At 48.5% G+C, this 24801-nt stretch overlaps 1 protein-coding gene across 45 annotated transcripts in view; it reads left to right on the forward strand.

The window, feature by feature from the left end:
- The window catches only part of NCOR1 (nuclear receptor corepressor 1), a 135720-nt gene that overhangs the window by 73834 nt on the left and 37085 nt on the right, over positions 1–24801 (forward strand). For 32 of the 45 annotated variants that reach the window (XM_084986273.1, XM_084986286.1, XM_084986270.1 and 29 more), the window contains 8 exons: positions 909–1036; positions 3274–3491; positions 4992–5054; positions 8037–8191; positions 12053–12179; positions 17814–18258; positions 20902–21031; positions 23031–23226. In XM_084986273.1, the coding sequence (XP_084842399.1) occupies positions 909–1036; positions 3274–3491; positions 4992–5054; positions 8037–8191; positions 12053–12179; positions 17814–18258; positions 20902–21031; positions 23031–23226 (1462 nt within the window). The remainder of the gene's footprint in view (positions 1–908; positions 1037–3273; positions 3492–4991; positions 5055–8036; positions 8192–12052; positions 12180–17813; positions 18259–20901; positions 21032–23030; positions 23227–24801) is intronic. The other 13 variants (XM_084986290.1, XM_084986276.1, XM_084986288.1 and 10 more) reach the window with 5 other exon arrangements.

Here is a 24801-nt window from a genome sequence, read left to right on the forward strand (position 1 = left end):
GGGAACAGTTGTTCCTGCTGTGGCTCAGCGGTAACAAGTCCAGCTAGTACCCGTGAGGATGCCGGTTCCATCCCTGGCCCGGCTCAGTGGGTTAAGGATCAGGTGTTGCTGTGAGTTGCAGTGGAGGTCACAGATGGGCTCAGATCCCCGCGTTGCTGCAGCTGTGGCCGGCAGCTGCAGCTCCGATTTGACCCCTAGCTTGGGAACCTTGTATGCTGTGGGTGTGGCCCTAAAAAGACCAAGAAAAGGAACATATTTTGTATTTAACACTAGGGGCGATGGTTTGATAAATTAGAGTTAACCAAATTTCAAGGTAGAATTGAAATGCTTAAGTGACAAACGAGATGTGGAAATTACGAGGAGAGGGAACCAACCTCGGGTTTCTAAGTGGGATCTTCTCATCGTCACCTCTGATGGCTCCAGGCACGATGAGCGTGTGTGTGTGTGTGTGTGTGTGTGTGTGTGTGTGTGTGTGTGTGTGTGACTGACTTTTTACACATTACCTATGGACTGTACTAAAGAGTACTAGTGGCTCAGCAGGAACAAATCCCACTAGTACCCATGACGATGCGGCCTGGATCCCTGGCCTCGCTCCGTGGGTTAAGGGTCCAGTGTCGACGTGCGCTGTGGTGTAGGCTGCAGATGCAGCTCGGATCCTGCATTGCTGTGACTGCGGTGTAGGCCGGCAGCTGCATCTCTGTTTCAATCCCTAGCCTGGGAACTTCCATATGCTGTAGGTACGGCCCTAAAAAGCGAAAAGAAAATAGAGAGCATTAGACTAGTTTTAATACGTTGCCCCTAATTATATTGTATGCTAAATTTTTGTATAGATATTTATTATTCATCATTGCAATTCAAGGAGCGGTTTCTTTTTACATTTCAATTTTACAAATGATGGTTCATTCTAGCAGCAAATTGCCCGACCCTCACAAGAAGAAAAAGTAGAAGAAAAAGAAGATGATAAAGCAGAAAAAACAGAAAAAAAAGAGGAGGAAAAGAAAGATGAAGAAGAAAAAGATGAAAAGGAGGACTCAAAGTGAGTTAAATACAGTGATTTTTAAATCACGGGATTGAGTCTATTGAAGATACGAAATTTTAGATAAAAGAATCAATAGGCTGTGTGCTTCAGCCGTCTGTTAGTTATGTGACATAATTAAGTAGTGGAATATTCCAGTAGGTATAACTTTTGGCTTCATGGGCTTATTTGCCAGACCTGAGATACTGCTTTTCAGAAGAGAGAGGTTTCAGTAACACACAGTGTCACTGAGACATACTGAGCATAACTTAACCTTTGATTTGGAAGATACCGTGAGATGACTTTTTTGAACCTTGGGTGGTGTACATCCGTGTAAAAGTGTGACAAAGGGTTTTCATTTCTGTGGTACTTTATGTTCTAGCTTTATCGACCTCAGTGTTCATATAAAATAGACTTCCTGGTTTGTTCATGGTGGTGGTTTTCCTGGTTATAAATCTTTTTTTTCCTTTTGGCTGCACCTGTGGCCTTTGGACGTTCTGGGGCCAGAGGTTGAACCCGTGCCACAGCTGTAACCAGAGCCACAGCAGTCGCAGCACCAGATCCTTAGCCTGCTAATCCACGAGGGAACTCCTGGTGATTCTTACTCATTATAGACCATCAGGAAGAGAGGGTAAAATATGATGAGAATGGACCCGTGATTCTGCCAGTCAGAGGTGGCTTCTGTTGATGCCTTCGTGTACATACTACGGTGGGGTTGGGTGGGGGGCAGTCCTTAGCAGCTGCTCGGTTTGTTTTTCCTCTGAGAGTCGGCTGTAGTAAGGCATAATTTGCAGAGTAAATGTCACCAGCTGTGAGTGTGCACATGGATGTGTTCTGACAGCTGAATGCAGTGGCATATGCAGTCGTGACTTAGAACATGAGTGTCACCTGCAGAAGTTCCCTGATCTCGTTTGCACGGGTCTCCCCCCCTTCCCATCCCTCAATAACTACTCATCTCTTGTGCCTTTTCCACAATTTCATATAAATGGGAGCGTAAGTATGTAACTTCCTGTCCTGTGGCTTCTTGTACTTCACATAATGAATTTGAGATCCATGCAGGTTGTTGCTTGTGTTAGTAGTTTGTTTCTTTTTAATATTTATTGTGTTATTGCTCTAATCCTCTTGGAAATACTGGATGTTTATACTGTTTTGAGGCAATTCAAACAGCCTAAATCACTTGCATGGTTTTTCAGGAGTTGGGTATATGTGCCTTCTAGTTCTGTGCTTGAGGAGATGATACCTAGAAACAACTGTTTTAGTTATTCAGGTAAAGCGCCCCCAGGCATTCTGGTTCTGCTTATACGGAAGCGCCATACCTTGATTGTCGTTTTTCCTAGAATCCCTAGTTTATTTAGTAAGCATTCCTTTTTTACTAATGTGAGCTCAGTCGTATGGGGCATGCGGAGGTACATAAACTATGTACTATTCCCAGGTAGTTTATAGACCAGTGGGGGGACTAGACAAGACACAGCGACTCTTAAAGAGAAAGGAGAAGCCTAGAAGGAATGAGCGGAACCCGTCAAGTAAGTCAGAAGGTTGAGGTTTACTCCTGCCTGGAGAGTTTGGAGGACTTGGTGCAGGACTTAGTGGTTGATGTGGGTAGGATAGAATGGGGTGTGAGTGGACAGCCTCCTGGGAACGGCAGGTGGTGGTTTCACGAGACTGGATTGTGGGAGGAAAGTGGAGGTGGGCTGGGGTTCGACGTGCAAAGCTTGATGAAAGCCGGAGCGTGGACCTCTCTCGCGAGGCTGTGTGGCTCTGTTTGGGAACAGGTAGGATTCGTGTGCATGACACAAACGGTTTGTTGCCAAAGCGCTCATGCTAGAATGTGGGTCCTTTGGCCGTGTAGCATGGCTGGATCGGAGGCTGCCACGGAACACGGACTGAAGAAGCCCGCGATACTGGAGATAGAGCTGGCGGAGCCGGGAAGAGCATGAGCGAGATGACGTGGCCCTGGGTCACATTAGGAATAGCGGACCAGGGAGAGCTGCAGATGTAACCTGAGGGATGATGAGCCTGGGGCGCCGCCAGCCGCAGGCGGCCGGAGGGGCAGGGCAGCAGGAGGCAGGCAGTGAGGATGAGCGCGGCCTGGGTGGGTTGGGTTGCGTTGAGGGGAGGCCCAGGTGCTCATTGCAAGGAACTGCCGATGCTGGGGCAGTTTCATTCAACTTCTATTTAAAGAATTTTCAAAGCCGTAATCTTTTTTAACATCTGTATCCTTTTAAATCACACAACTTTTCATCCGTTGTTGCTTCTAGAGAAACTACCAAGGAAAAGGACAAGACAGAAGGAACAGCAGAGGAAGCTGAGGAGAGAGAGCAGGCCACCCCCCGGGGCCGAAAGACCGCCAACAGTCAGGGCCGCCGAAAGGGCCGTGTCACCAGGTCCATGACCAACGAGGCCGCAGCTGCCAGTGCTGCGGCAGCCGCGGCCACCGAGGAGCCCCCGCCGCCCCTGCCCCCGCCACCAGAACCCAGTGAGTGGAGGCCGCTGGAGGGAACAGACCATGACTTTGTTGGGATTCTGTTTCCGGCCTAGGACAGGGCAGGAGGGACCTCTGCTATTGACAGCCTAGAAATAGGGTCAGAAGGGCTGGCCTTCAAATGCGGCAGGCTTTCATATCACAGCGTCTTGAAAAAGAACAGCAGCCCCAGTCTTACTACCCACTCCAGCTGGTTTTCTTTTTGCTTCGTTGTAGCTCTAGCGCACCCGCCTCTTTGTGTTCGCATGTTTCGTGGGCACGTACATGTCTCCTGGTTTCTAAGCCGTCTTCGTTTTCGCCTCTGATGGCTGCCGGCTGTCGGCGGTCTGTGCCCTGCTGCTGAGCGCTTGGATGGCCCCTCGCCCTTTAAAACTAGCAGAGGCACAGCCTTAAAACAAAAGCAGTCCTCCTTCACGGAGCTTCTTTGTGAGATTAGTTTTCCTAAGAGCAAGTTCTTCGGCAAGGGAGAACGGCCCCTGACGCAGGCGTTTCCTCTCTCAAGGGCCGCCTTCATTAGTTTATAAAAGGGCAGATTACTGACGTACCACCTCCGGTGGTCCCGACTTTATCATCGCATGAGGTGTGAAGGAAACACTTGGGGGTGACAAGAATGAAGTGAAGGGGTAATGGGAGAGGCAGAGGGGGGCAGGTCACGGTGGGCCTTGTCTGTGTACACGGCGAGGAGCCTACGAGGTTCTGCACTGTGATCAGACTGGGTTTTACAGAGATGACTCTGGTGCCGCTGTGTGTGTGTGGGTGGGGGGGTTTGGAGTGAGGGCTGGAGGCAGAGGAACCAGCTGGAAGGGCCTCGTTATGCTTTCAGTGGCCAGGCAAGGAGGGCTATGTTCAGGAGATGAGAACTGACAGAGGTCATTGACCGGAGAGCCAGATGGGAGGAGGGGCTTCAAAATTAGTCTGGAGATTCTGGTGCTAATTGGACAGCCTGGGTGGATGGTAGCACTGTTAACTGAGGAGGGAACACAGCAGGGGCTCATTTGGGGCCTGATCATCTGAATTTGCTTTCTGAAAGTGCAAAGGAGACTGTTCAGTTTGCGGTCCCTCTGTTTAGTAGGTGGTGGGAACTGAGGATGGACACAGGGCCTCCAGAGCTGGTGCTGGGGTTTCAGAGAACAGCAGAGACCTGGGCCTGCCTGGACGGGACGGGGGTGGTTCCTCCTTGCGACCCTGGGGTGGGTCAGAGATCCCAGAAGTCGGCAGGCCCTGGCCGGGGCGGGACGTCTCGGGACGTGGACTGCGTTCCAGCACGCAGCCTGGATGGAGCGTTAAAGAGCCCGGAGGGAGCTCAGAACACTGAGGATGCGGGCTCTCCCCGTGGCAGAGCAGAGGCGAGGCTGGCAGCATCCTGTTTCCGTCGCGTCTCCACACAGGCTTCCCGGCAGATAAATAGGTGATGGTTACATGGTCGGTAGCGTATAATCTGTGAGGTGTGAAGGGCTTCAGTCCCCTTGGCCTCACTGGGTGCCTCTCTTTCAGTTTCTACAGAACCCGTAGAGACTTCTCGATGGACAGAAGAAGAAATGGAAGTTGCTAAAAAAGGTAAAATGATGACCGTTCCGGTCCCTCAGGTTTGTGTTTTAGGGTTACTAGTAATGGGTGAGATGGAACTCATTTTTTCATCGGAAAAAAAAAAGTTCTTCCGCAATGGTGAGTAGAATTTAGAAGTATATTTAAGAGTTCTTTTGGATGGGGAGGTGCCTTGTAAAGTACCCCTTAAAAACGGCCCATTTTTGAGGGATTTAAGATTTGTTCTCATTTTATTTTGAATGTCTTATTAGAGAGTCGATAGCTACTTTTGCTTTCTCAGGATAGTAGTAATTAAATGGTAGTAGAGTTGTTTTGAAAGGTGTTGGATGTAAAGAGTCTCCCCCCCCCCCTTTTTTTTTAAAGGCCCCACTCTCAGCACATGGAAGTTCCCAGGCCAAGAAGAGAATTCGAGCAGTAAGTAGGTGTAGCAATGCTGGATCCTTAACCCACTGCATGGGTCTGGGGATCAAACCCGTGCCTCCATAGAGATGACACTGGATCCTTAACCTGCTGTGCCACAGTGGGAACTCCTGAAAAGTCTCTATTATTTAAAAGTTGCATTTACTGGAACGATAAATACTGTCTCAGTTTATAGTTAGGCTAAGCTGTAAGTTTGACTATAAACTACCGAGAAATCGCACTGTGATTCAGAGGAGAGAGAATGAACTCTGCAGCCAGACAAAGGTTCCAGTCCCACCGCTGACACCGTCACAGCTGTGTGGCCTTCATTTTACTCCAGAACATGATGAGTCGTGTATTTTTCCGTTGTTGCTTATAAATGTCATACAGTTTGAAATTGAACTAAGATTTTTAGTAGATTAAAAATTTGAGAGTTCCTTTTGTGGCTCAGTGCTTAACCAACCCAACTAGTATCCATGAGGATGTGGGTTCGATCCCTGGCCTTGCTCAGAGGGTTAAGGATCCAGCATTGCCGTGAGCTGTGGTGTAGGTTGCAGAGGAGGCTCAGATTCCACGTTGCTGTGGCTGTGGTGGAGGCTGGCAGCTGCAGCTCTGATTCAACTCCTAGCCTGGGAACCTCCATATGCCGAGGGTGCGGCCCTAAAAAGACCAAAAAAAAAAAAAAAGTTTTATAAATTAAAAAAAAGATTGGCCAGCTCCTTTGGGGGTTAAGGATTTACCTTGTAGTTCCAAAGAGAAGTTATTGTGAATAGCTTAACCTTTTAGTAGCGTATTTTAGATTTATTATTCTTATTTAGTTAGTTATTTTTTGCTTTTTAGGGCTGCACCCTTGGCATATGGAAGTTCCCAGGTTAGGGATCGAATTGGAGCTACAGCTGTAGGCCTGCATCACAGCCACAGCAGTGCCAGACCTGAGCTAAGTCTGTGACCTACACCACAGGTCATAGCAATGCTAGATCCTTAACCCACTGAGCAAGGCCAGCGATCAAACTGGCCTCTTCATGGATACTAGTCGGATTCATTACCTCTGAGCCGTATTTTCTGTGTAGTAGGTAATGAGGGACACAGTTAAGAACCCTGTAAGCCAACCTTGCCAAAATACAGCAGTTTAAAATTCTGTCTTCAGGTAATTTTATTTGGAGTTTATGGGCCAGAATTAGCACATTAGTGATTGTCACAGTTACATATGCTACTCTCATCTGACTGTCACCGTGAAGTGTGATGGAGTAAGGTCACTGAGGGCTGGCTCAGGTGGTTGTCCCTACACACCGCTGCTCAGTCACCACTGCTTTCATCGCTTACTTGGGCATCTGGCAGGATCTGCAGGTGATCTTCCAAAGATCGTTATTAAAGAAGCTACTTGCATTAACCTTGAAAAATTGGTGAATTATTAAATTTGTACTAGAAATTCCAGCTTGGATATATCTGTGTCTAAAGTACCTTTCTGAGGAGTTCCTGTCATAATGCAACCGAAGCGAATCTGACTAGGAAATGTGAGGTTGTGTGTTGGATCCCTGGCCTCGCCCAGTGCGTTAAGGATCTGGCATTGCCATGAGCTGTGGTATAGGTCACAGATGCGGCTCGCGGCCCTGGGTTAAGGATCCGGCATTGCTGTGGCTGTGGCATAGGCCAGCAGCTGTAGCTCCAATTACACCCCTAGCCTGGGACCCTCCATATGCCTTGAGTGGGGCCCTAAAAAGCAAAAATAGATGAATAAGATAAAATATCTCTCTGTATTTATGCATTTACATATCCTCTTTCTTGCACACCTGTATATGTGTGCACAGATGTATTATTTTTTGGAAGACGTGTCAGATTGTGAGGCATGGTGGTGCAGCACGTTTCCAGAAGCATTGGCTCATGCTTGGAGGACCTCCGAGACCGAGAGTGGACTGAAGACAGGTCCTTAGGTCCACCTGTGCTTTGTGTGCATCTTCTGCCTTCAATCACCTCTTAACCTGGTATTGAGAGGCTATTTCCAAAGATTGAGAAGTATCTAATCCCTCAGTTTACAGTGTTCGAGCTGTTGCTGTGTGTCTGCCATTGCCCCAACCCTCTGGGAGATACAGAACAAGGAGGAGGCCGAGCCCTACTCTTAGTGAGCATGGCTCAACTTTAGAAAGACAAGAGCTGTTGAGTTTTGTATCCATCACATTTCAACAGGTATTGAAGTATGTCGTTCAGTAAAAGGGAGTTCCTGTTGTGGCTCAGCTGGTTAAGGACCTAACATTGTCTTTGTGAGGATGTGGGTTTGATCCCTGGCCTTGCTCAGTGGGTTAAGGATCCGGCGTTTCTGCGAGCTGCCGAGTAGGTTACAGATGAGCTCAGATCCAGTGTTCCTGTGGTGTAGGCCCCATCTGTGGCTCCGATTTGACTCCTGGCCCAGGAACTTCCATGTGCTGCAGGTGCAGCCGTAAAAGGGAAAAAGAAAAAAGAAAAGAAAAAAAATGTCATTGAAAATAAATTTTTGTGTTAATGATTGTGAATGCAGTGATTCAGTTGATTTTATTATTTTTCTTGATTGCTTTATCAGGTGACTGTTCACTTAATGCTTGGTCTGTTGTTGAAATACAGGTCTAGTAGAACACGGTCGAAACTGGGCAGCAATTGCCAAAATGGTGGGAACGAAAAGTGAAGCCCAATGTAAAAACTTCTATTTTAACTATAAGAGGCGACACAATCTTGACAACCTCTTGCAGCAGCATAAACAGAAAGTGAGTATGTCTGAGGTAATGAGTCTTTTACTTACTATTTTTTCCTTTCTTTAGCTTCAAAGATTGGTTTTGAAGGAAACTTTTCTATCTTGTATTTTTATTAACTGCGTGTACCTGTAAAGGATACCCTAGTTTCTGGGCACAAGTTGACTGTTTATTTACTGCCCATGGTGTAGAATTTGTTACTGGGAATGGCAGTTCAGTACTTATGAATTACTGTAGATTGGATTTGAAAAATAGAAGCATTTTCAGAGTTCCCTGATGGCTCAGTGGGTTAAGGATCTGGCCTTGTCCCTGCTCTGGCTTGGATGCTTCTGTAACTCAGGTTTGATCCCTGACCCTGGAACTTCTGTACATGCCACGGTTGCAGCCAAAAAAAAAGGGGGGGGGGCAGAAGGAAAGACAGGAAAAGTGTACATAAGCATCATGCAGTTTGGACTGAGAACGTCCTTGGAGTTCTGTTGACGATGTTGAATGAGCTGGTCTGGCTTATTAAAAAAACATTTTCTCAGAAAGACTCTTTGGGGTAAATACTAAAACCAGCAAGTGTAAGATGACTGAAAATTTCTTAAGCAGGAATTTCCAATGTTCTTACAGTCCACAGAGCTCTTTGAGGTTCCTTGAGGTCAAAACTGTTTCCATAAAAACACGAAGAAGGTTCCCCCTTCCTACTGTCTTGCCATTTGTTCCGAGGTGTCAGTATAGCTGTGAGTGAGCGCTGGTACCTTCGTGCCAGCCCCGCGGGGCACCGCCTTATTCCGCTTTGCATGGTTGGCATCTCTGAGCAGTTGCTGGTGGCTGGTTTTTCTTGTTTGGCCTTAATGGCAGTTTCTCGCAAGATTGTTCTGGAGGAAGCACACCTGCCGTAGTGAACCCTGCCCCCCGCCCACAGGATGATGGGAGGGAGCAGAGAGCCCTTGCTGTGTCCCGGGTGGTGGTGGCTCCCAGAGCAGGGCATTCTTGCAGTTGTTAGAGTTCAAGCTCAAGCCAAACCAGTCTCCCCCCACCTCCTTTTTTTCTTTTTTTTTGTCTTTCTCCCTTTTCTAGGGCCTTTCTTTTTTCTCCCTTTTCTAGGGCCTTTCTTTTTTCTCCCTTTTCTAGGGCCTTTCTTTTTTCTCTCTTTTCTAGGGCCTTTCTTTTTTCTCCCTTTTCTTGGGCCGCTCCCTCGGCATGTGGAGGATCCCAGGCTAGGGGTCTGATGGGAGTTGCAGCCACCAGCCTACATCACAGCCACAGCAACGCGGGATCCGAGGGGTGTCTGCGACCTACACCGCAGCTCACAGCAATGCGGGATCCTTAACCCACTGAGCAAGGCCAGGGGTCGAATCCGCAACCTCATGGTTCCTAGTCACATTCGTTAACCACTGCGCCATGACGGGAGCTCCAAGTCTCCCCCGTTTCATGGACTGCACTTTTAGTTTAAAAGAATGACAAACTGTGGATTTTCAGACCTGAATATTTTGCGGACATTTTCTTGAAAATGGGTGAGCCTATCTTGAAAGAAAACAACCAATAGTATTTGTTACCGCTTTTAAATTTCGAGCTTCCTAGCAAAACTTAGAATTTTGGAAAATGGGTATCCCTCCCTGTTAGCTCTAAAATCTTTTCGATACTCAAAGACTTTTCCGTGAGGTCAGTGCTAACAGTAGCAGGTGTGATGTTTTGATGTATCATGAAATGTATCCAAATTGTAAAAATCCAGGAGTTCCAGCTAGTAGCCATGAGGATGCAGGTTCAGTTCCTGGCCTTACTCAGTGGGCGAAGGATCTGGTGTTGCCATGAGCTGTGGTGGTGTAGGTTGCATATGCGTCTGGGATCTGGGTCGCTGTGACTGTGGCTGTGGCCAGCAGCTGCAGCTCTGATTCAGTCCCTAGCCTGGAGCTTCCACATGCCCTGGGTATGGCTCAAAAAGGATAAGAAAGAAAGAAAGAAAGAAAAAAGAAAAATCCATGACTCGTTATTTTTCACATGGCCGGCTCATGACGTCACTGTGGATGTCGTGAATGGACAGCAGGTCCATGAATGGTTTTAATCCGCCAAAGAATAAGACAAGACGGGCGGTTTCTAATAGAGTACAAAACATGTATTGATACGGCTTCAGGTTTCACGTGGCAACTAACCTCTGGGTGATTTCTCACTTTCATGAAACATGGCACAACATCTGATATCTGTTAAAACTCAGTGGAAGATCTATAGATGTTATATTCCGTATATTTGAATAATTGCATTAAAATGAATACTCTCATATAGTAAAGAAAATGCTCGGAGATAGACTAGATTATTTCATGTGAAGAGTGTGGCACATTTTTGGTAAATTGCTGTCTCTTCTGTGACCCCCGAGCAAAGGGCCAGCCAGAATGGGTGGAGGCTTGCAAAAGTGGGCTGTCGGTTGGACACGAGGAAGCCCACATACTAGCTGTTAGCTACTGCTTCGAGTACAGCGTTCAAGGGGTCTTCCGCAGGCTTAAAAAGTGGAGCCAGGGGAGTCTTCCCTTGTGTTCTTGCCCAGAACATAAGGATGGATTTTTCTTAGTCTTCAGACTTCCTGCTGATTCTCTTCTCTGACTTCAGAAGATGAATTTCTCTCGACCTAATCCGTGCTTTAGTTTGGATCCTAAATAGTGTATTCATATCTAAACTAAGAATAGGAAGAGGAGCTGGAGCTCCCTGGTGGTGCAGTGCGTTAATGATCCGGTGTGGTCACTGCTATCTGTGGCTCTGGTTACAGCTGTGGTGCGGGTTCGATCCCTGTCCCAGGAACTTCTGCATGCCTCAGGTGTGGCAAAAAAAAAAAAGGAAGAGTAAGAAAAATAATAATGACGATACCGGTAATTTTTAGTGGTGGGTAGTAATAGTTTGTTTCCTTTCTGCGAGGACTCTCCCAGGAGAGGCTGGCAGCCAGAGTCTGGTGAACATGGGATCTAGCGGAAGCGTGGGACAGAGAGCGTCCAGGTGTGGGGCCCTCGGACCTGCAAGGACAGGAGATCTTACGTCTTCTGTTTGGCCACCTGAGATAAGAAATGTAATGATCCACCAACGTCCTACATGACGTAAATAAACATACTCTTACAGATAAATGATCCCAGTAGAAGGATGGGTAATTTCACGTAAACACATAGTTTGCAGAAGGGAAAATCCTCCTCTAAAAAAGGGGGAGTTCGTTCTCATCAGTAGTCAAACCACTTCAGCAACAGTGCTGAATTCTTCATGCTAGTGAGGAAGGCTGCTGAGCCCGATTAACAACTCTAAAATTTGAAAACTCCCTAAATGCCTTCAACAGGAGAACTTGCAATACGTGTGGGTACAGAGCGTTTTAATGGATTCATTCATAAAAACAGTAGCTTTGAAGACTCGAGAGTGTAGGAGTCTGTTCAGTTCATGGCTGTATTAGGCTAAGAGAAGGCAGGGTGTGTGTCTGCACAGGCCCCTGTGGCTCTGCTCCCAGGCGCCCGTGAGCGTCCGTGCGCGCGCACGCACGTGCACGGAAAAGATGGGAGGAAATGCAGCCGTGTTCTTTCTTCTCCAGCTGCCAGAATTATGAACAGTTCTTATTTTTCCTAACAGTTTTCTGTGTCTTGCACCACGTTATTTTTATTAGAAAAATACATTTGCTCGGAGGGGAGACGAGCAGGAGTTTTGTGATGTAGGCTGTCGGTACCTGCGTTGTGACGCGCGGTTCCCCAGATGGCTCCGATGGGACTTGTGGTCAGTGTGCTGGACGTGAGCTCCCTGCACCAAGGTCAGCTAGTGGACCCCGGAGGGCGGACACTGCCGGCGCTCTGCTGCCTGCATGCCCGAGTCCTGCCTCTGCTCAGGGGTCCCTTTGCTTTTCGCTGTTTAAAACCCTAAGTGCCTTGGCCTGTCTCACTCCCCTAGACCTCGCGGAAGCCCCGGGAGGAGCGGGACGTGTCACAGTGCGAGAGCGTGGCGTCCACTGTTTCTGCGCAGGAGGACGAGGACATCGAAGCCTCCAACGAGGAGGAGAACCCCGAGGACAGCGAAGGTACCTCTTCTCGCGCCTGCCTGTGGCTTTTGCCGCCAGGGGGTGACGTGCGCTTGGTCACCTGACTGTGTAGGAAGCTGCCTATCAGTGTCTCCGTGGCGCAGCCGGGCACCCGCGACCCGGGGTGGTGTTTCCCGAGGCCGGGCTGCCCTCGTGGGCCGGGCGCCCTCCCGACCAGAGGCCCTGGCCTTGCCACACGGGTGTGTGCCAGCAGCAACATCGGCTCCATCTCCGGCCGTCGGGTTTGGTTTGTTTCCGGGTTTACGAAGACTCCCACACGACATACGCATATTCTCGCATAAAAAGTTGTCATGACCCTAGAAGCACTGGCAGAAAAAAATGTCAATCTGAGAAGCCAATTTGAACAAACTAGTGACAGGTTTCTTAAAAAGTAACTATTTTCTTGAGCTTTCGCTAATTAAAAAAAGAGGTCTGTTTCATCTTAGCTTACTTTACGATCGAAGTTTCTGTGGGTTTCTTTTGTAAATCGCCCTTTTCCGAAGTGGAGATTTTCACAGTTTTCGCAAAGGTGTAGCTCCTTAGGATATACGTTAAATTTTTTCATGTTTTGTGTGTGTAAATATATTTTCTCTCTCCCATTTGCTTTTTCTTTTATCTTTAAATTACCAGAGCTTAAACTCTGCAGGTAATTAGAGCTGTTTACATTTTCCTTTGCAGGCTCATATTTTAAGCTTAAGAGGTTCTCTAACTTCAGGGAGTTTTAAAAATATTAGGTTTTGGTTTTTTTTCCTACCAGTTGTTGGATTTTAAACTTAAAATTTGTCTTGAAATTTGGCTTTGGCTTTGAACAATCAGTAAACTTAACTCTGAGGTTTTGTGAAAAATGAGGCAGGTGTTCAAAAGTGAAGGGAACGGTGGAGCCGGCTGAGCCCAGGCTGGAGGGAGGTGCTCCGGCCGCCGGGAAGAGGTCAGCAGAGTGTGCGTTGCGTGGACTCGTGGCCTGTAGTTCGTGGTCCCTGGGCCACGGATGTGCAGGAAGCCCGTGTTTCACAGACCGGGTGGCGTACACTGCAGGAGTGGCTTCCGCGCAGTTCTGGAGGCTGGGATCAGTGTGACGGCGCTGCTTGGGGACCCTCTGTCTGGTTGCAGACGCCGCCTCTGGCTGTCCCCCGCTGGCCTTTTCTCAGTACCCCTGTGCTTCTGGTGTCTCCGCAAAGAAGGGCACCAGTGCTGTTGGATTAGGGCCCCGTCCCTAGGATCTCATTTAACCTGAACTACCTCCTGAAGGGCACTGTTTCCCAGGACAGCGTTGCGAGGGTTAGGGCTTTAACAAACGTTTTTAGGAAACACAATTCAGTTCATAACAAGGGCCACCCCCATTTATCATACATATGTTTATTTCAGAACCAAGAACCCTACCCATGCGTGTGGGTTCCCAGAGTCTCAGAGACTGAGCACCACAAAGTGACTTTTTTCTGCTGTTTTCTTCCTGTTACTTTGTCTCAGTGTGAAGCTTTTTTCACTTCTTCAAGTAGGGCTATTAAGGTTAAGTGAGGTATGAAAAGAATGCTTCCGGTGGCTCTGGAGCAGGCGGCGTGGTCACGCGTGCCCGTGTGTCCGAGTGGTTGTGTTGTGGCGTCTAGAGTGGTTTCCTGTGAGTAGGAAGCGAAGTTGCCACGGGCATGGGGGGGTCCTCCAGTTCCTTCGACTCAGTTTCATTTGGAAAGTGTCAGAGAGAAGGGAGTACAGCGCGGTCTCCTCCAGCCGGCTGCGTCCTCCTGCGCCGCCGGAGGCCCCGCCGAAGCCCGTGTCGGTTGCGCGGTCAGGCTCTGGCCCAAGGGGGGTGAGGCGGCCGCTGGAGGCAGAGCCTCGGGTCGGTCCTAGAACATGCTTGCTGCTCTTTGTTCCGTTGTATTTTTTCCTCTGAGGAATAGCCGGGGTGGACCGTACATGGTGTAAATCCGATCAGCTGTCCCCGCCTCCGGATTCTCACCTGTGGAGGATAAAAGCCACCAGAGGCCCCTCTGCTTGCTCAGCACGTTCTTTGCTGCTGGTGTCGGTTGACACCCCGTTGACACCGAATAGTGGCTTAGTTTCGGGTGTGCTGCATACTCTCTCGATGTGTGTGTATGTTGTGAATGGGTCGCAGCAGGTCTGCTCAACACCCAGCATACATACAGCTAGTTTTTTTTCTTGTGAGGGGAGTTTTTCATGCTCCTTGTAGCAGCTCTGAGACTCACAGCACAGCATTAACTGCAGTCACCACGCCGAACGTGACATCGCCAGGACGTAGGTGCCTGCCGGGGCTGGGTACCTTGGGCGCCTCCCTCCATTCAGCCCGCCCTCCCCGCCTGCCTCTGACGGCCACCGGTCCTGCTCTGGGTCTGTACTTCTCTCTTTTTAAGAGTCCACAGGGCCTGACCCCCCCCCCCCCCCCGCCCGTCCTCTCGGCTGCTCCCGACCGACGTGAACACCCACTTGAGGGGCTCTTCCGCGTGCCAGTCTCTACCTGGGATGAGCTGCCCCGTTGCCTTTGGGCCTCTTGAAATGTCCCCTGAGCTCGCCAGTGCCTCCTTACCCACCGGTCCCCCGTTTGTTCTCTAGTCTCTGCTCTTGTGCCCACCTGACGCCTCACCTCTTTATTGTTTGTGGTCTGTTCACAGTAGAATTTCAGCTCCATTGAGTGTAATTTTTTTCCCCACTGCCGTGTCACCAAGACTTCAAACAGCTCCCTCCGTGGTGGGTGTTTAGTACATATTCGAATGAAGGAAAGAGTGAATTTTGTAGAGTTTTGAAATGTGATGTTCTGCAGGGAAAGCATTCTTTCCCAAATGGTCGGTTAAGTTTTCATTTGACTGTTTTTTGTGTAAATGACACATGCAGAGCTTCAAAGATTGCATTTTGCTGATGAGACTGCCGCGTACCTCCTGAGGTTATACGTATCCTGTAGTACGTATCTTAGAGGTTTAAAAATCTTTATTCCACGTGGAATTATTTTTCTGCATAGAGTAAGACAGGGTCCATGTTTTTCTTCTAGACAAAGAGCCGATTCTGGGAAAGCTAGTTTGTTAATAAACAAGTCATCAGTGATTTAAAGTGTCACCTTTGGCATGTGTTAATTTTTCACGCACGTTGGAACCTGATCCTGGACCTTGTCCTCCACTCCACTGATTGAGTTTGTTGCTCTGTGGCGGCTCCAAGCATGTTGTGGTCCGTTGGCCTTACAGAAAGTTTAAGTATCTGGGGAGGCAAGAAGCACTTTTGTTTTCTTCTCGTTTGCTTGGTTTTTTTCTCAGAGACTCATTCGTATAAATTGGTTTATCTAGTTTAAGAATGTTTTCTTTATAGCTCATTGGGATTTTTATTAGAGGTGTATTCATTTTAGGTAGATATAGATTTTTTGTTGTCTTGTAGTCTCTTTGAAGAAGATAATCAAACCTAGTGCTGAAGGGAACACTCCGTAGGACTCTTTATGGCGGTGTCAGGATGGAAGTAGCCCAAAGGTCCAGAAGTAGAGGAAGGTGAACACAGTGTGTAGACACACTCACAGCCATTCGTGCCATTTGTGCTTCAGCAGGTGGTGGAGTCTGCTCGGTGCCAGGCACTCGGCCTTGTGCCTGTCACTAAGACTTAGATGATGAGCAAAATATATGATCCTTGCCCTTAGGGTATTTATCACATCACGTAATTGTGAGTAAGTGTAAAATGTGAGTATTATCAGTACATGCGGTATTGGAGTCATCGTGGCAAAAGTCAGCTTTGTTAAGGAAATGATAGAAGACTTTTTTAAAGCATGTAATAGTTGGTCTAATATCCAAAGGGAAAAGTGCTGAAAGCTATCCAGAACGTGTGACATCTGTGCTAGGGGCCACATGGGGCAGTCACAGAACTGAGAGGAGGCCGCTGATTATGGGACACAGAGAATTCAGGGCACCTGATGGAGCCAGGGGGCTGCAACAAGGCCATGCTCCAAAGTTTGGAACTTTATCCCAAGAGTGAAATGTTTTGAGAGGGAGGGAATGCAAGTTTGGGCAAGATTTGGCTTTTAAAAAGCTCACTCTGGGACTTGCCTTATGGCTTACGGGGTTAAGGATCTGGCGTTGTCACTGCTGTGGCAAGGGTTCCATCCCTGGCCTGGGAACTTCCACATGGTGTGGGTGGGTACAACCAAAACAAATTTAAAAATAAAAAGCTCATTTTGGCTTTGTCGTAGGAATGGTCTGGGCTGGAGATGAGAAGAAGAGTTGTTTTTGGAGGCGCGTGGCAGTTGTGGCATTGGACAGAAGTGGCTGGATTAAAGGAATATTTTTAGAGGGAGTATCTGAGACTCATCTAGGCAGGACATGATGATAAGCGGGAGAAGGTTTACAAGATGACTCCTAGGTTTATGGTTTCTAGCGGATAGTAAACACTAAACCTGATCCGGGAGTTGGGAGTCTCAGTACATGTCCCGTGTAGGACATACTGAAGTTGTGATTCCTTGGAGACACGTGGCCAAAGAGGTCAGGGCATCAAGGGTATATTTATAAAATGGCACAAACAATGGGAAAGAACCAGTGTGATCATGTTAGCTAAAAAATTATGTAGTAATTATTCTGGAGCTTTGCCGTCTGATGTGGTAGCCCGCAAACACACATGTGGCCATGGAGTTATTAAAATGTGACTTCTCTTCCTTCTTTATCTAAGGGTCCTGCATCTGCAGATTCAACCAACTATGGGTTGAAAATACTCAGGAAAAAAAAAAAATTCCAGAAAGTTCCAAAAAGCAAAACTTGTGTTTCACAGAGTGGCACCGCTTTACGTAGCATTTATGTTGTATGTACAGCCATTTCCACAGCATTTGTATTCTTTTGTAAGGTACTGTAAGTTACGTAGAGGTAATTTAAAGTATAGGGAGGATCACATAGGTTATTGCAAATACAGACCGTTTGCCCTGAGGGACCTGAGCACCTGTGGATTTTGGTACCTGTGGTGCGGGAGGGGCTTGTCCTGGAATCAGTCCCCTGTAGACACCAAGGCATGACTGTGCCCAAACTGAGATGTGCTGAAATTGGAAAATATAGTCAGATTTTGAAGACTAATACCAAAGAAGGTAAACCGTCTTATTACGGGTTTTCAATACTGGTGACATTTAAAATGGTGACATTTTGCATATATTGGGTTAAATAAAGTATATCGTTTAAGTTGCTTTTTCCTATCTCCCTTTTTACGTTGTCAACGTGCCCTCCCGAAAAACTGAAGTTTGAGAAGCGACTGGCGGGGGGGCTTGTGTTCCACTGGCAGGGCTGTCCCCACCTGCAGCTCCCTGGGGTAGAGAGAAAAGCCCGGGACCAGGCCGGCAGAACCGACCCGGGGTGTTAGCGTTTGGGGGAGTGCTTTTTGGTGTGGTTGTGCTGTTCTGGCTTTCCTTGTTTTTCTAATTCCCTATGAATTGCTTTTAGACATGCAAAGCATTTTCAGTTTGCGAAGGCCTAGCCGGTCCACTCGTCCCCCTCGCTCCCCAGGGCCTTAGACTCGGGGGGGGGGGGGGGGGTGTCACCGCTCGTCCCCCTCGCTCCCCAGGGCCTTAGACTCGGGGGGTCACCAGAGGACGATGTACGCTGAAGCTCGGCTTCTGCCACCACCGGACACGTGTTCATTATCAGATCTTTATGCTGTATCATTATCTTTAAGGTGCTGAAAATAGTTCTGATACAGAAAGTGCTCCTTCTCCTTCACCAGTTGAAGCTGTCAAGCCCGGCGAGGACCGCACGGAGCCCGCGGCCCAGCCAGAGGCCCCGGCGCCCGGCGCGTCGCCCCCCGCGGCCGCCCCCGGCGCGGCCGAGGACGGAGGCGAGCAGGCCCCGGCCGGCGACCTGGCCGCCGCGGCGGCGGAGCCCATGGACGCGGGGCCCGAGGAGCGCGGGGCCGACGCGGCTCCTGCCCCGGGGCCCCCCGCGGCCGAGCCAGCGGACCCAGAGCCGCGGGCGCCGGGCAGCCCGGGCCGTGTGGACGGGGACACGGTGCAGCCGGAGCCCCGCGAGGACGGCGCCCCGAGGCCCGAGCCCGCGTCGGACCACGACTCCAGCGCCACGTGCAGCGCCGACGAGGACGTGGACGCCGAGCCGGACAGGCAGCGGTGAGCGGGGGCGTCGGGGCCGGGGCGGCACAGTCCGCTGCGGGGTCGTTGGCTCCCAGGGAAACGAGGGGGTCGTGACCTGCGGCCCACGTGGTAGGAAAAGGGGTTCCGCCGCAGGTGCGCGTCTCTGGGCACGAGGGTGGAGGAGGGAGGTGGCCCCAACTTGGCCCAGCCCCCCAGGTGCCTGGAGATTGGGGGGGGGGCGGGGGAGGGGCGCGTGAGCCGCGCGCGGTGCAGGGCCCGAGAAGGCTCAACCTCCCCTCGCGCTGGTGCTGGTGGTGCTGGTCCTTGGCGCCAGTTGCATTTTTGTAACTAAAGATATCAGGTACAGTACGAGGTAGTTTATAACTACTTTTAATCACAGTAATAATATGCAGATGCCTGGTTTTTCTAAAAATTACAGTGAAAGTAGATATATTTTTCAAGAGCAGATACTGCTTTATTTGGTATATTTTATTTCCTGGGTGCTTCCTTTTCCTTGAATGAAGGGGAATCACCTAGAATGCAGTAGAACGTTCGATCGGTGCAAATTCTAAAAATGAATTCGATGAAAACATCACTTAACCCAATTCAGCTGTTCTTTTTTCCCCCCTTTTTTAATAAGAAAGAAGAAAATAAGCCACTCAACAGCCAGACTCTGTTCAGAGCTCACACTGTGGCGTTGTGGTGTCACTGTGCTCTGTCTGCACCCAGTGTATTTTGTATCTTACATATTCTAGAATGCGACTTGATGCGAGAATAATAACGTGACAATGGTGGCGTCTCCAAGGAGGCTTTTTTATAATTATTTCCTTCATTTATAAATTTATCTTGCTGAAGCCAACAGTGCAAAACACAGATAATTCTATTTTTAGATGAGACTTTTCGGAAAAACATGCTTAAAGAGGGACCACGCAGCTCGAACCCACTGATGATTTACTCTAAAGCCTGGGACAGTTAAAATCTCAGTTGCTGTGGGATGAAAAGGGAAAAGTGCCAGAACCTTCAATTTTCTGAAAAACCAGTGGTTGCCATTATTGTCTCCTTTCTCGTGGAATGAAAATTTGAGTGTCTCCCAGAAATCGTTGTGATGTTCGATGGTGTTCTAGCACCACGGCTGGCGAGCGCCAGGCTGAGGGCTGAGCCAGGGTCTGACCGGCCGCCTGCTGCACGCTGTTGCCCCCCTCGTATCAGACGTAGGCAGCAATCCTGAGGGAGAGGGGCCCCTAAGAAAAGAACTTGAAGGAGTCGTGAAATTCTGTATAAACGTGTGGTCTCCGGGTGGAACTCTAAAGTTCAGTTCCAAACTACCAAAAGAACACTTGCAATTTTCTGTGTCTTTTGTTTTTTTCTTTCTAGGGTCACACCCGCCATATATGGAAGTTCCCAGGCCAGGGGTCGAATCGGAGCTGCAGCTGCTGGTCTACACCACAGCCACAGCAACATGGGATCCGAGCCGTGTCTGCGATCTACACTACAGCTCACGCCAACGCTGGATGCTTAACCAGCTGAGCAGGGCCGGGGTGGAACCCGCATCCTTGGATGGTGGTGGGGTTCATTACCCCTGAGCCACAACGGGAACGCCAGTGTCCTGTGTCCTTAATACTGTCTTTATTCTTTGTGTAAAGTGTAGATTATGTTCTTCGACACATTCTGATTTTCTGATCAATTTACGCCTTGTAAATTGTTGCTCTCTCCCTCGTCACTGACAACACTGGGAAGTAGGACGGGGCCTGTAAGGTGTGGCTCTAGAGTGTCATTTCCCAGCTCGAGAAGTGGGTGTCCTGACCTCACCTGCAAGTCCTGAAACCGGTGCAGCGGGTGGAGGGCCAGGTGGTGGGGGCGAGTGGGGTACACGCTGTGTGGAGGGCAGCCCTGCAAGGTGAGCACGCCGTCGCTTGAGGGCTGCTGCCTCTTCCTGCTTTGCCATTCTGCCCATTTTCCATGGGAAACCAGGAGTCTCGAATTTGGGGTGAAATTCTCGTTTTTACAGTGGTGGTGGTTTATTCAGATATCTTAAAAAATACGCGGTGATACTAGGAAAACATTCTGTAACATGTAGCTAGTTTGTAACCTATGTTAGCGGTAAATTAGGACCTATCGTTTTATGATGTCATTTATTCAGACTGTTCTGTTGGTTAAGTACAGATGGTTAAATTCAGATGCATTCCAATCTGTAAGTCAATATTGGGTTTCTTTACCTGGAAAATTAGCATCATTGATTCCTTTCTCTTTGCTCTTCAGATATCTCATACAGCTGACATGATACAGTGTGTGCATGTACACATATTAACTTAGAAGGAATTATGGTGATTATATGTTTAGAGTCCTAAATAAGAATATATTAATTTGGAGTTCCCATCGTGGCTCAGTGGTTAACAAATCTGACTAGGAACCATGAGGTTGCAGGTTCGATCCCTGGCCTTGCTCAGTGGGTTAAGGATCTGGCATTGCCGTGAGCTGTGGTGTAGGTCGCAGACATGGCTCGGATCGCACGTTGCTGTGGCTCTGGCGTAGGCCAGTGACTACAGCTCCGATTAGGCCCCTAGCCTGGGAACCTCCATATGCCGTGAGAGCGGCCCAAGAAATGGCAAAAAGACCAAAAAAAAAAAAAAAAAAAAAAAAAGAATATATTAATTTATCTTCTTTTTATTGTATTTGCAGAATGTTTCCTTTGGACTCAAAGCCCTCCTTGTTGAACCCCACTGGATCTATGCTGGTCTCATCCCCAATAAAAGCAAATCCGCTGGACCTGCCGCAGCTTCAGCATCGAGCTGCTGTTATCCCACCAATGGTAAGTTTCTAACGTAAGTAAGAAAAGCAGAGCTGAGAAACGAAGAGCTTTGGAGGCTTGATTTTTTTTTTTTTTTCTTGTCTTTTGTCTTTTTAGGGCTGCACCTTTGGCATATGGAGATTCCCAAGCTAGGGTTCTAATCGGAGCTGTGGCTGCTGGCTTACGCCACAGCCACAGCAATGCCACATCCGAACTGTGTCTGCAACGTGTACCACAGCTCACGGCAACACCAGATCCTTAAGCCACTGAGCAAGGCCGGGGATTGAACCTGCAACCTCACAGTTCCTAGTTGGATTCGTTTCCACTGTGCCACAACAGGAATTCTAGTGCTTGTTTTTTGTTGTTGTTTTTTTTTTTTTTAGCTATAAAAAATCATATAAAATTTAATATCTTGGAGTTCCCGTTGTGGCTCAGTGAGTTAAGAACCCAAATAGTATCCACAAAGATGCGGGTTTGATCCCTGGCCTCACGCAGTGGTTAAGGCTCTGGCATTGCCGTGCAAGTTGGGGCATAGATCGCAGGTGTATCTTGGCTCTGGTGTTGCTGTGGCTGTGGTGTAGGCTGGCAGCTCAGATTAGTCCCCTAGCCTGGGAACCTCCATATGCTGCTGGTGTGGCCCTAAAGAGAAATTTACTATCTGAACTCTTTTTAGTTGTAAGTTCACATCTGAATAATCTCTACGCGCTTGACTTCCTTTTGATCCTCAATTCCAGTCTTGGGTCGCAGTTTCTTAGTTTTGTTCTAGCTCTTGCTTGGTTTCAGAGGATAAATATTTATTTCCTGTCACAATAACATGTAAAAGTTAAGTGTGTGCTGGAGTTGCCGTCGTGGCTCAGCAGAAGCGAATCTGACTAGCATCCATGAGGACCCAGGTTCGATCCCTAGCTTTGCTCAGTGAGTTAAGGATCCAGCGTTGCCGTGAGCTTGTGGTGTACAAGCTGGCTGTGGTGTACAGCCAGCAGCTGTAGCTCCAATTGGACCCCTAGCCTGGGAACTTCCATGTGCCATGGATGCGGCCCTAAAAAGCAAAAGACAAAAAAAAGAAAAGTTAAGTGCATGTTTATGGTAAATATGCTTACATAAATAATCATTAAATGTTCACTCATTGATTTAGTCATATGGACATTTACTGAGCGTCTGCCCAGTTCAAGATAACATTTCAATGCTGTATCATAATCTCCGACTTCAGGAAACTTAGACATTTGTCCTGATAAGAAGGTATAGAGAAAGTCAATGAGAAGTTAAAAGATTTAAAATGCGATGTTCAGTTAGATTGAAAAACATTCTATGGGCAGTTGAGAGGAAGGAGAGCATCTTCTTAATGGGACACTTAAAGAGGACTCCATGTAGGAAAGAAGTTCCAGTTGGACCAAAGCAGTTGAGTTCAGGAGTTCCCTTGTGGCACAGTGGGTTAAGGACTGGCACTGTGAAATGAAAAGTGCTGTTTTGGTTAGACTTCTGAGGGGCTTTGAGATATCCATGGAGTCGTTAGGTAGGCAGTTTGTGAGTATGGAACTTGTGGAGAAACGTCTCAGAAATTTGTGAGTCGGATTCGTTAGCCACTGAGCCACTATGGGAACTCCACGTTCTGCATTTTTACCGTTGTGCTTGACGATTACTTTGCTGTAAAAAATGATAAAATCGGTGTTCCCGTTGTGGCACAGTGGAAACGAATCCAACTAGGAACCATGAGGTTGTGGGTTCGATCCCTGGCCTTGCTCAGTGGGTTAAGGATCCGGCGTTACCGTGAGCTGTGGTGTAGGTCGCAGACGTGGCTCAGATCTGGCGTGGCTGTGGCTGTGGTGTAGGCCGGCGGCTACAGCTCCTATTGGACCTTAGCCTGGGAACCTCCACATGCTGTGGGTGTGGCCCTAAAAACAAAACAGAGCAGATAACACCACTTCAGCCGGTCATGTCACAGACACTTGCGCTGTTGACAACAGCGGTGCTTACTGTTTTGTTGGTCATTGGTGGGTTCAGGGTTTCTTCCTTCCTGTAGGTTTCCTGCACCCCGTGTAACATACCAGTCGGAACTCCAGTGAGCGGCTATGCCCTCTACCAGCGACACATCAAAGCCATGCATGAGTCGGCACTCCTCGAGGAACAGCGGCAGAGACAAGAGCAGATAGACCTGGAGTGCAGAGGTTCCACCAGCCCCTGTGGGGCCTCCAAGAGTCCCGGCAGGGAGTGGGAAGGTGGGTAGAGCTCTCACCACAAAGGACCTTCTTGACGGAAAACAAAGCTGTGTTTAAAAGGCGTGTCCTGGGGTGTTCCCGCCGTGGCTCAGGGGTAACCAATCTGACCAGTGTCCGTGAGGTTGCGGGTTCCATTCCTGGCCCCGCTCAGGGGGTTAAGGATCAGGTGTTGCCGTGAGCTGTGGTGTAGGTCACAGACGCGGCTCGCATCGGGTGTTGCTGTGGCTGTGGTGTAGGCTGGCGGCTCTAGCTCCGATTGGACCCCTAGCCTGGGAACCTCCACATGCTGTGGGTTCAGCCCTAAAAAAATAATAAATAAAAGCAGTGTCCTGGAGTTTCCTGGTGGCGCAGTGGGTTAAGGATCCGGTGTTGTCACCGCAGGAACTTTGGTCACTGCTGTGGCGTGGGTTTAATCCCGGGCTCGGGAACTTCCGCGTGCCGCGGGTGTGGCCAAAAACAAAAGTAGTGTCCATAGTGCTTTTAACTTGATTTATGGCTCTTATCCCGAACGACAAAATTCCTTTCCATTGACCTCAGGCCCACTCTTAAGAAGTGCCAGTATTAGTGACTATTAAAGGCTGGCAGTGACAGTTTCCGTAGACCTCTTGTTCAAGTGAATCGTCTGATGTTCATCTGAGCGAGATCACTGTATAAAAGCCGTGCTTTATGCTACATTCCTCTGAATTTTCAGAGTCGGGGACAGTTACCCGGTTCTCCAAGCACGTCACCTGCATGACAGGGTCATGCTCTAAGTCTCTGATAGGATGGGGGACAACGTCACGTGGCATTTAGCCCATCAGACCTTGAGCTACCCCACACCCTGGCATTTACCAGTTGTGTGCCCCGTGGGCAAGCCACCTGACCTTTCTCAGCCCCCAAGTGCAGACAATATGGCCGGCTGTCTAATCCAGCTAAATCCCTGTCTTGCGGGGATTACACCCCATAAGAAGGAGGGAGCATTCAGTGTCGTTTCGTGGTATAGAACACAGCATGATTTTGTATGTAACACAGTATGTGGCATTCTCATGTTAGTACATGTGTGGTACCATAGAGGCCCTGAAGGTGCTGTTTTCATTGCGTGTCCCTGTTGTTACCCCAAGTGACAGATTTGAGTTTTGTGTACTCAAGAAGTTTCTTTTTAAGAAAGAAGAAAGGTGATTTCCAAGTTTCAGTAAATTCTTCTGGCGTGGTTAGAAAATGGCACATGCGTGCTGGTTAATAGTTAACTTAGGACTGTCTGGTACCGTGTGCCCAGAGTGTAAGACTGTGAAGGCCTTCCTTGATTGTGGCTTTGTTTTCTTGGTGATGAGTCAGAAGACTCTTTGCAGAACCTTGTGTAGATGTAAGAGCTGTCAGCTCTAGAATGCCATGCATTTCGAGGGCTATTTAATAGATGCCGAGAACAGGAACCGTGGTACTTAACTGACCTGCTGGCTCCCTCCCCCATCACTCCAGTAGTGAGTTACTAGTTACATGACACGTGGAACCTCGAGAGTTTTAAATATAAGGTTGGGAGTGTTTTCAGTATAAATCTTAATTCTATAAAAAGTGAACCGGAGTTACTAATACCCACCA

The sequence above is a fragment of the Sus scrofa genome, chromosome 12 (assembly GCF_054392235.1).
Source record: "Sus scrofa isolate SSC_HxYL_T2T_F1_AM1 chromosome 12, Sscrofa_HxYL_maternal_Yorkshire_Landrace_v2.0, whole genome shotgun sequence".
NCBI lineage: Eukaryota > Metazoa > Chordata > Mammalia > Artiodactyla > Suidae > Sus > Sus scrofa.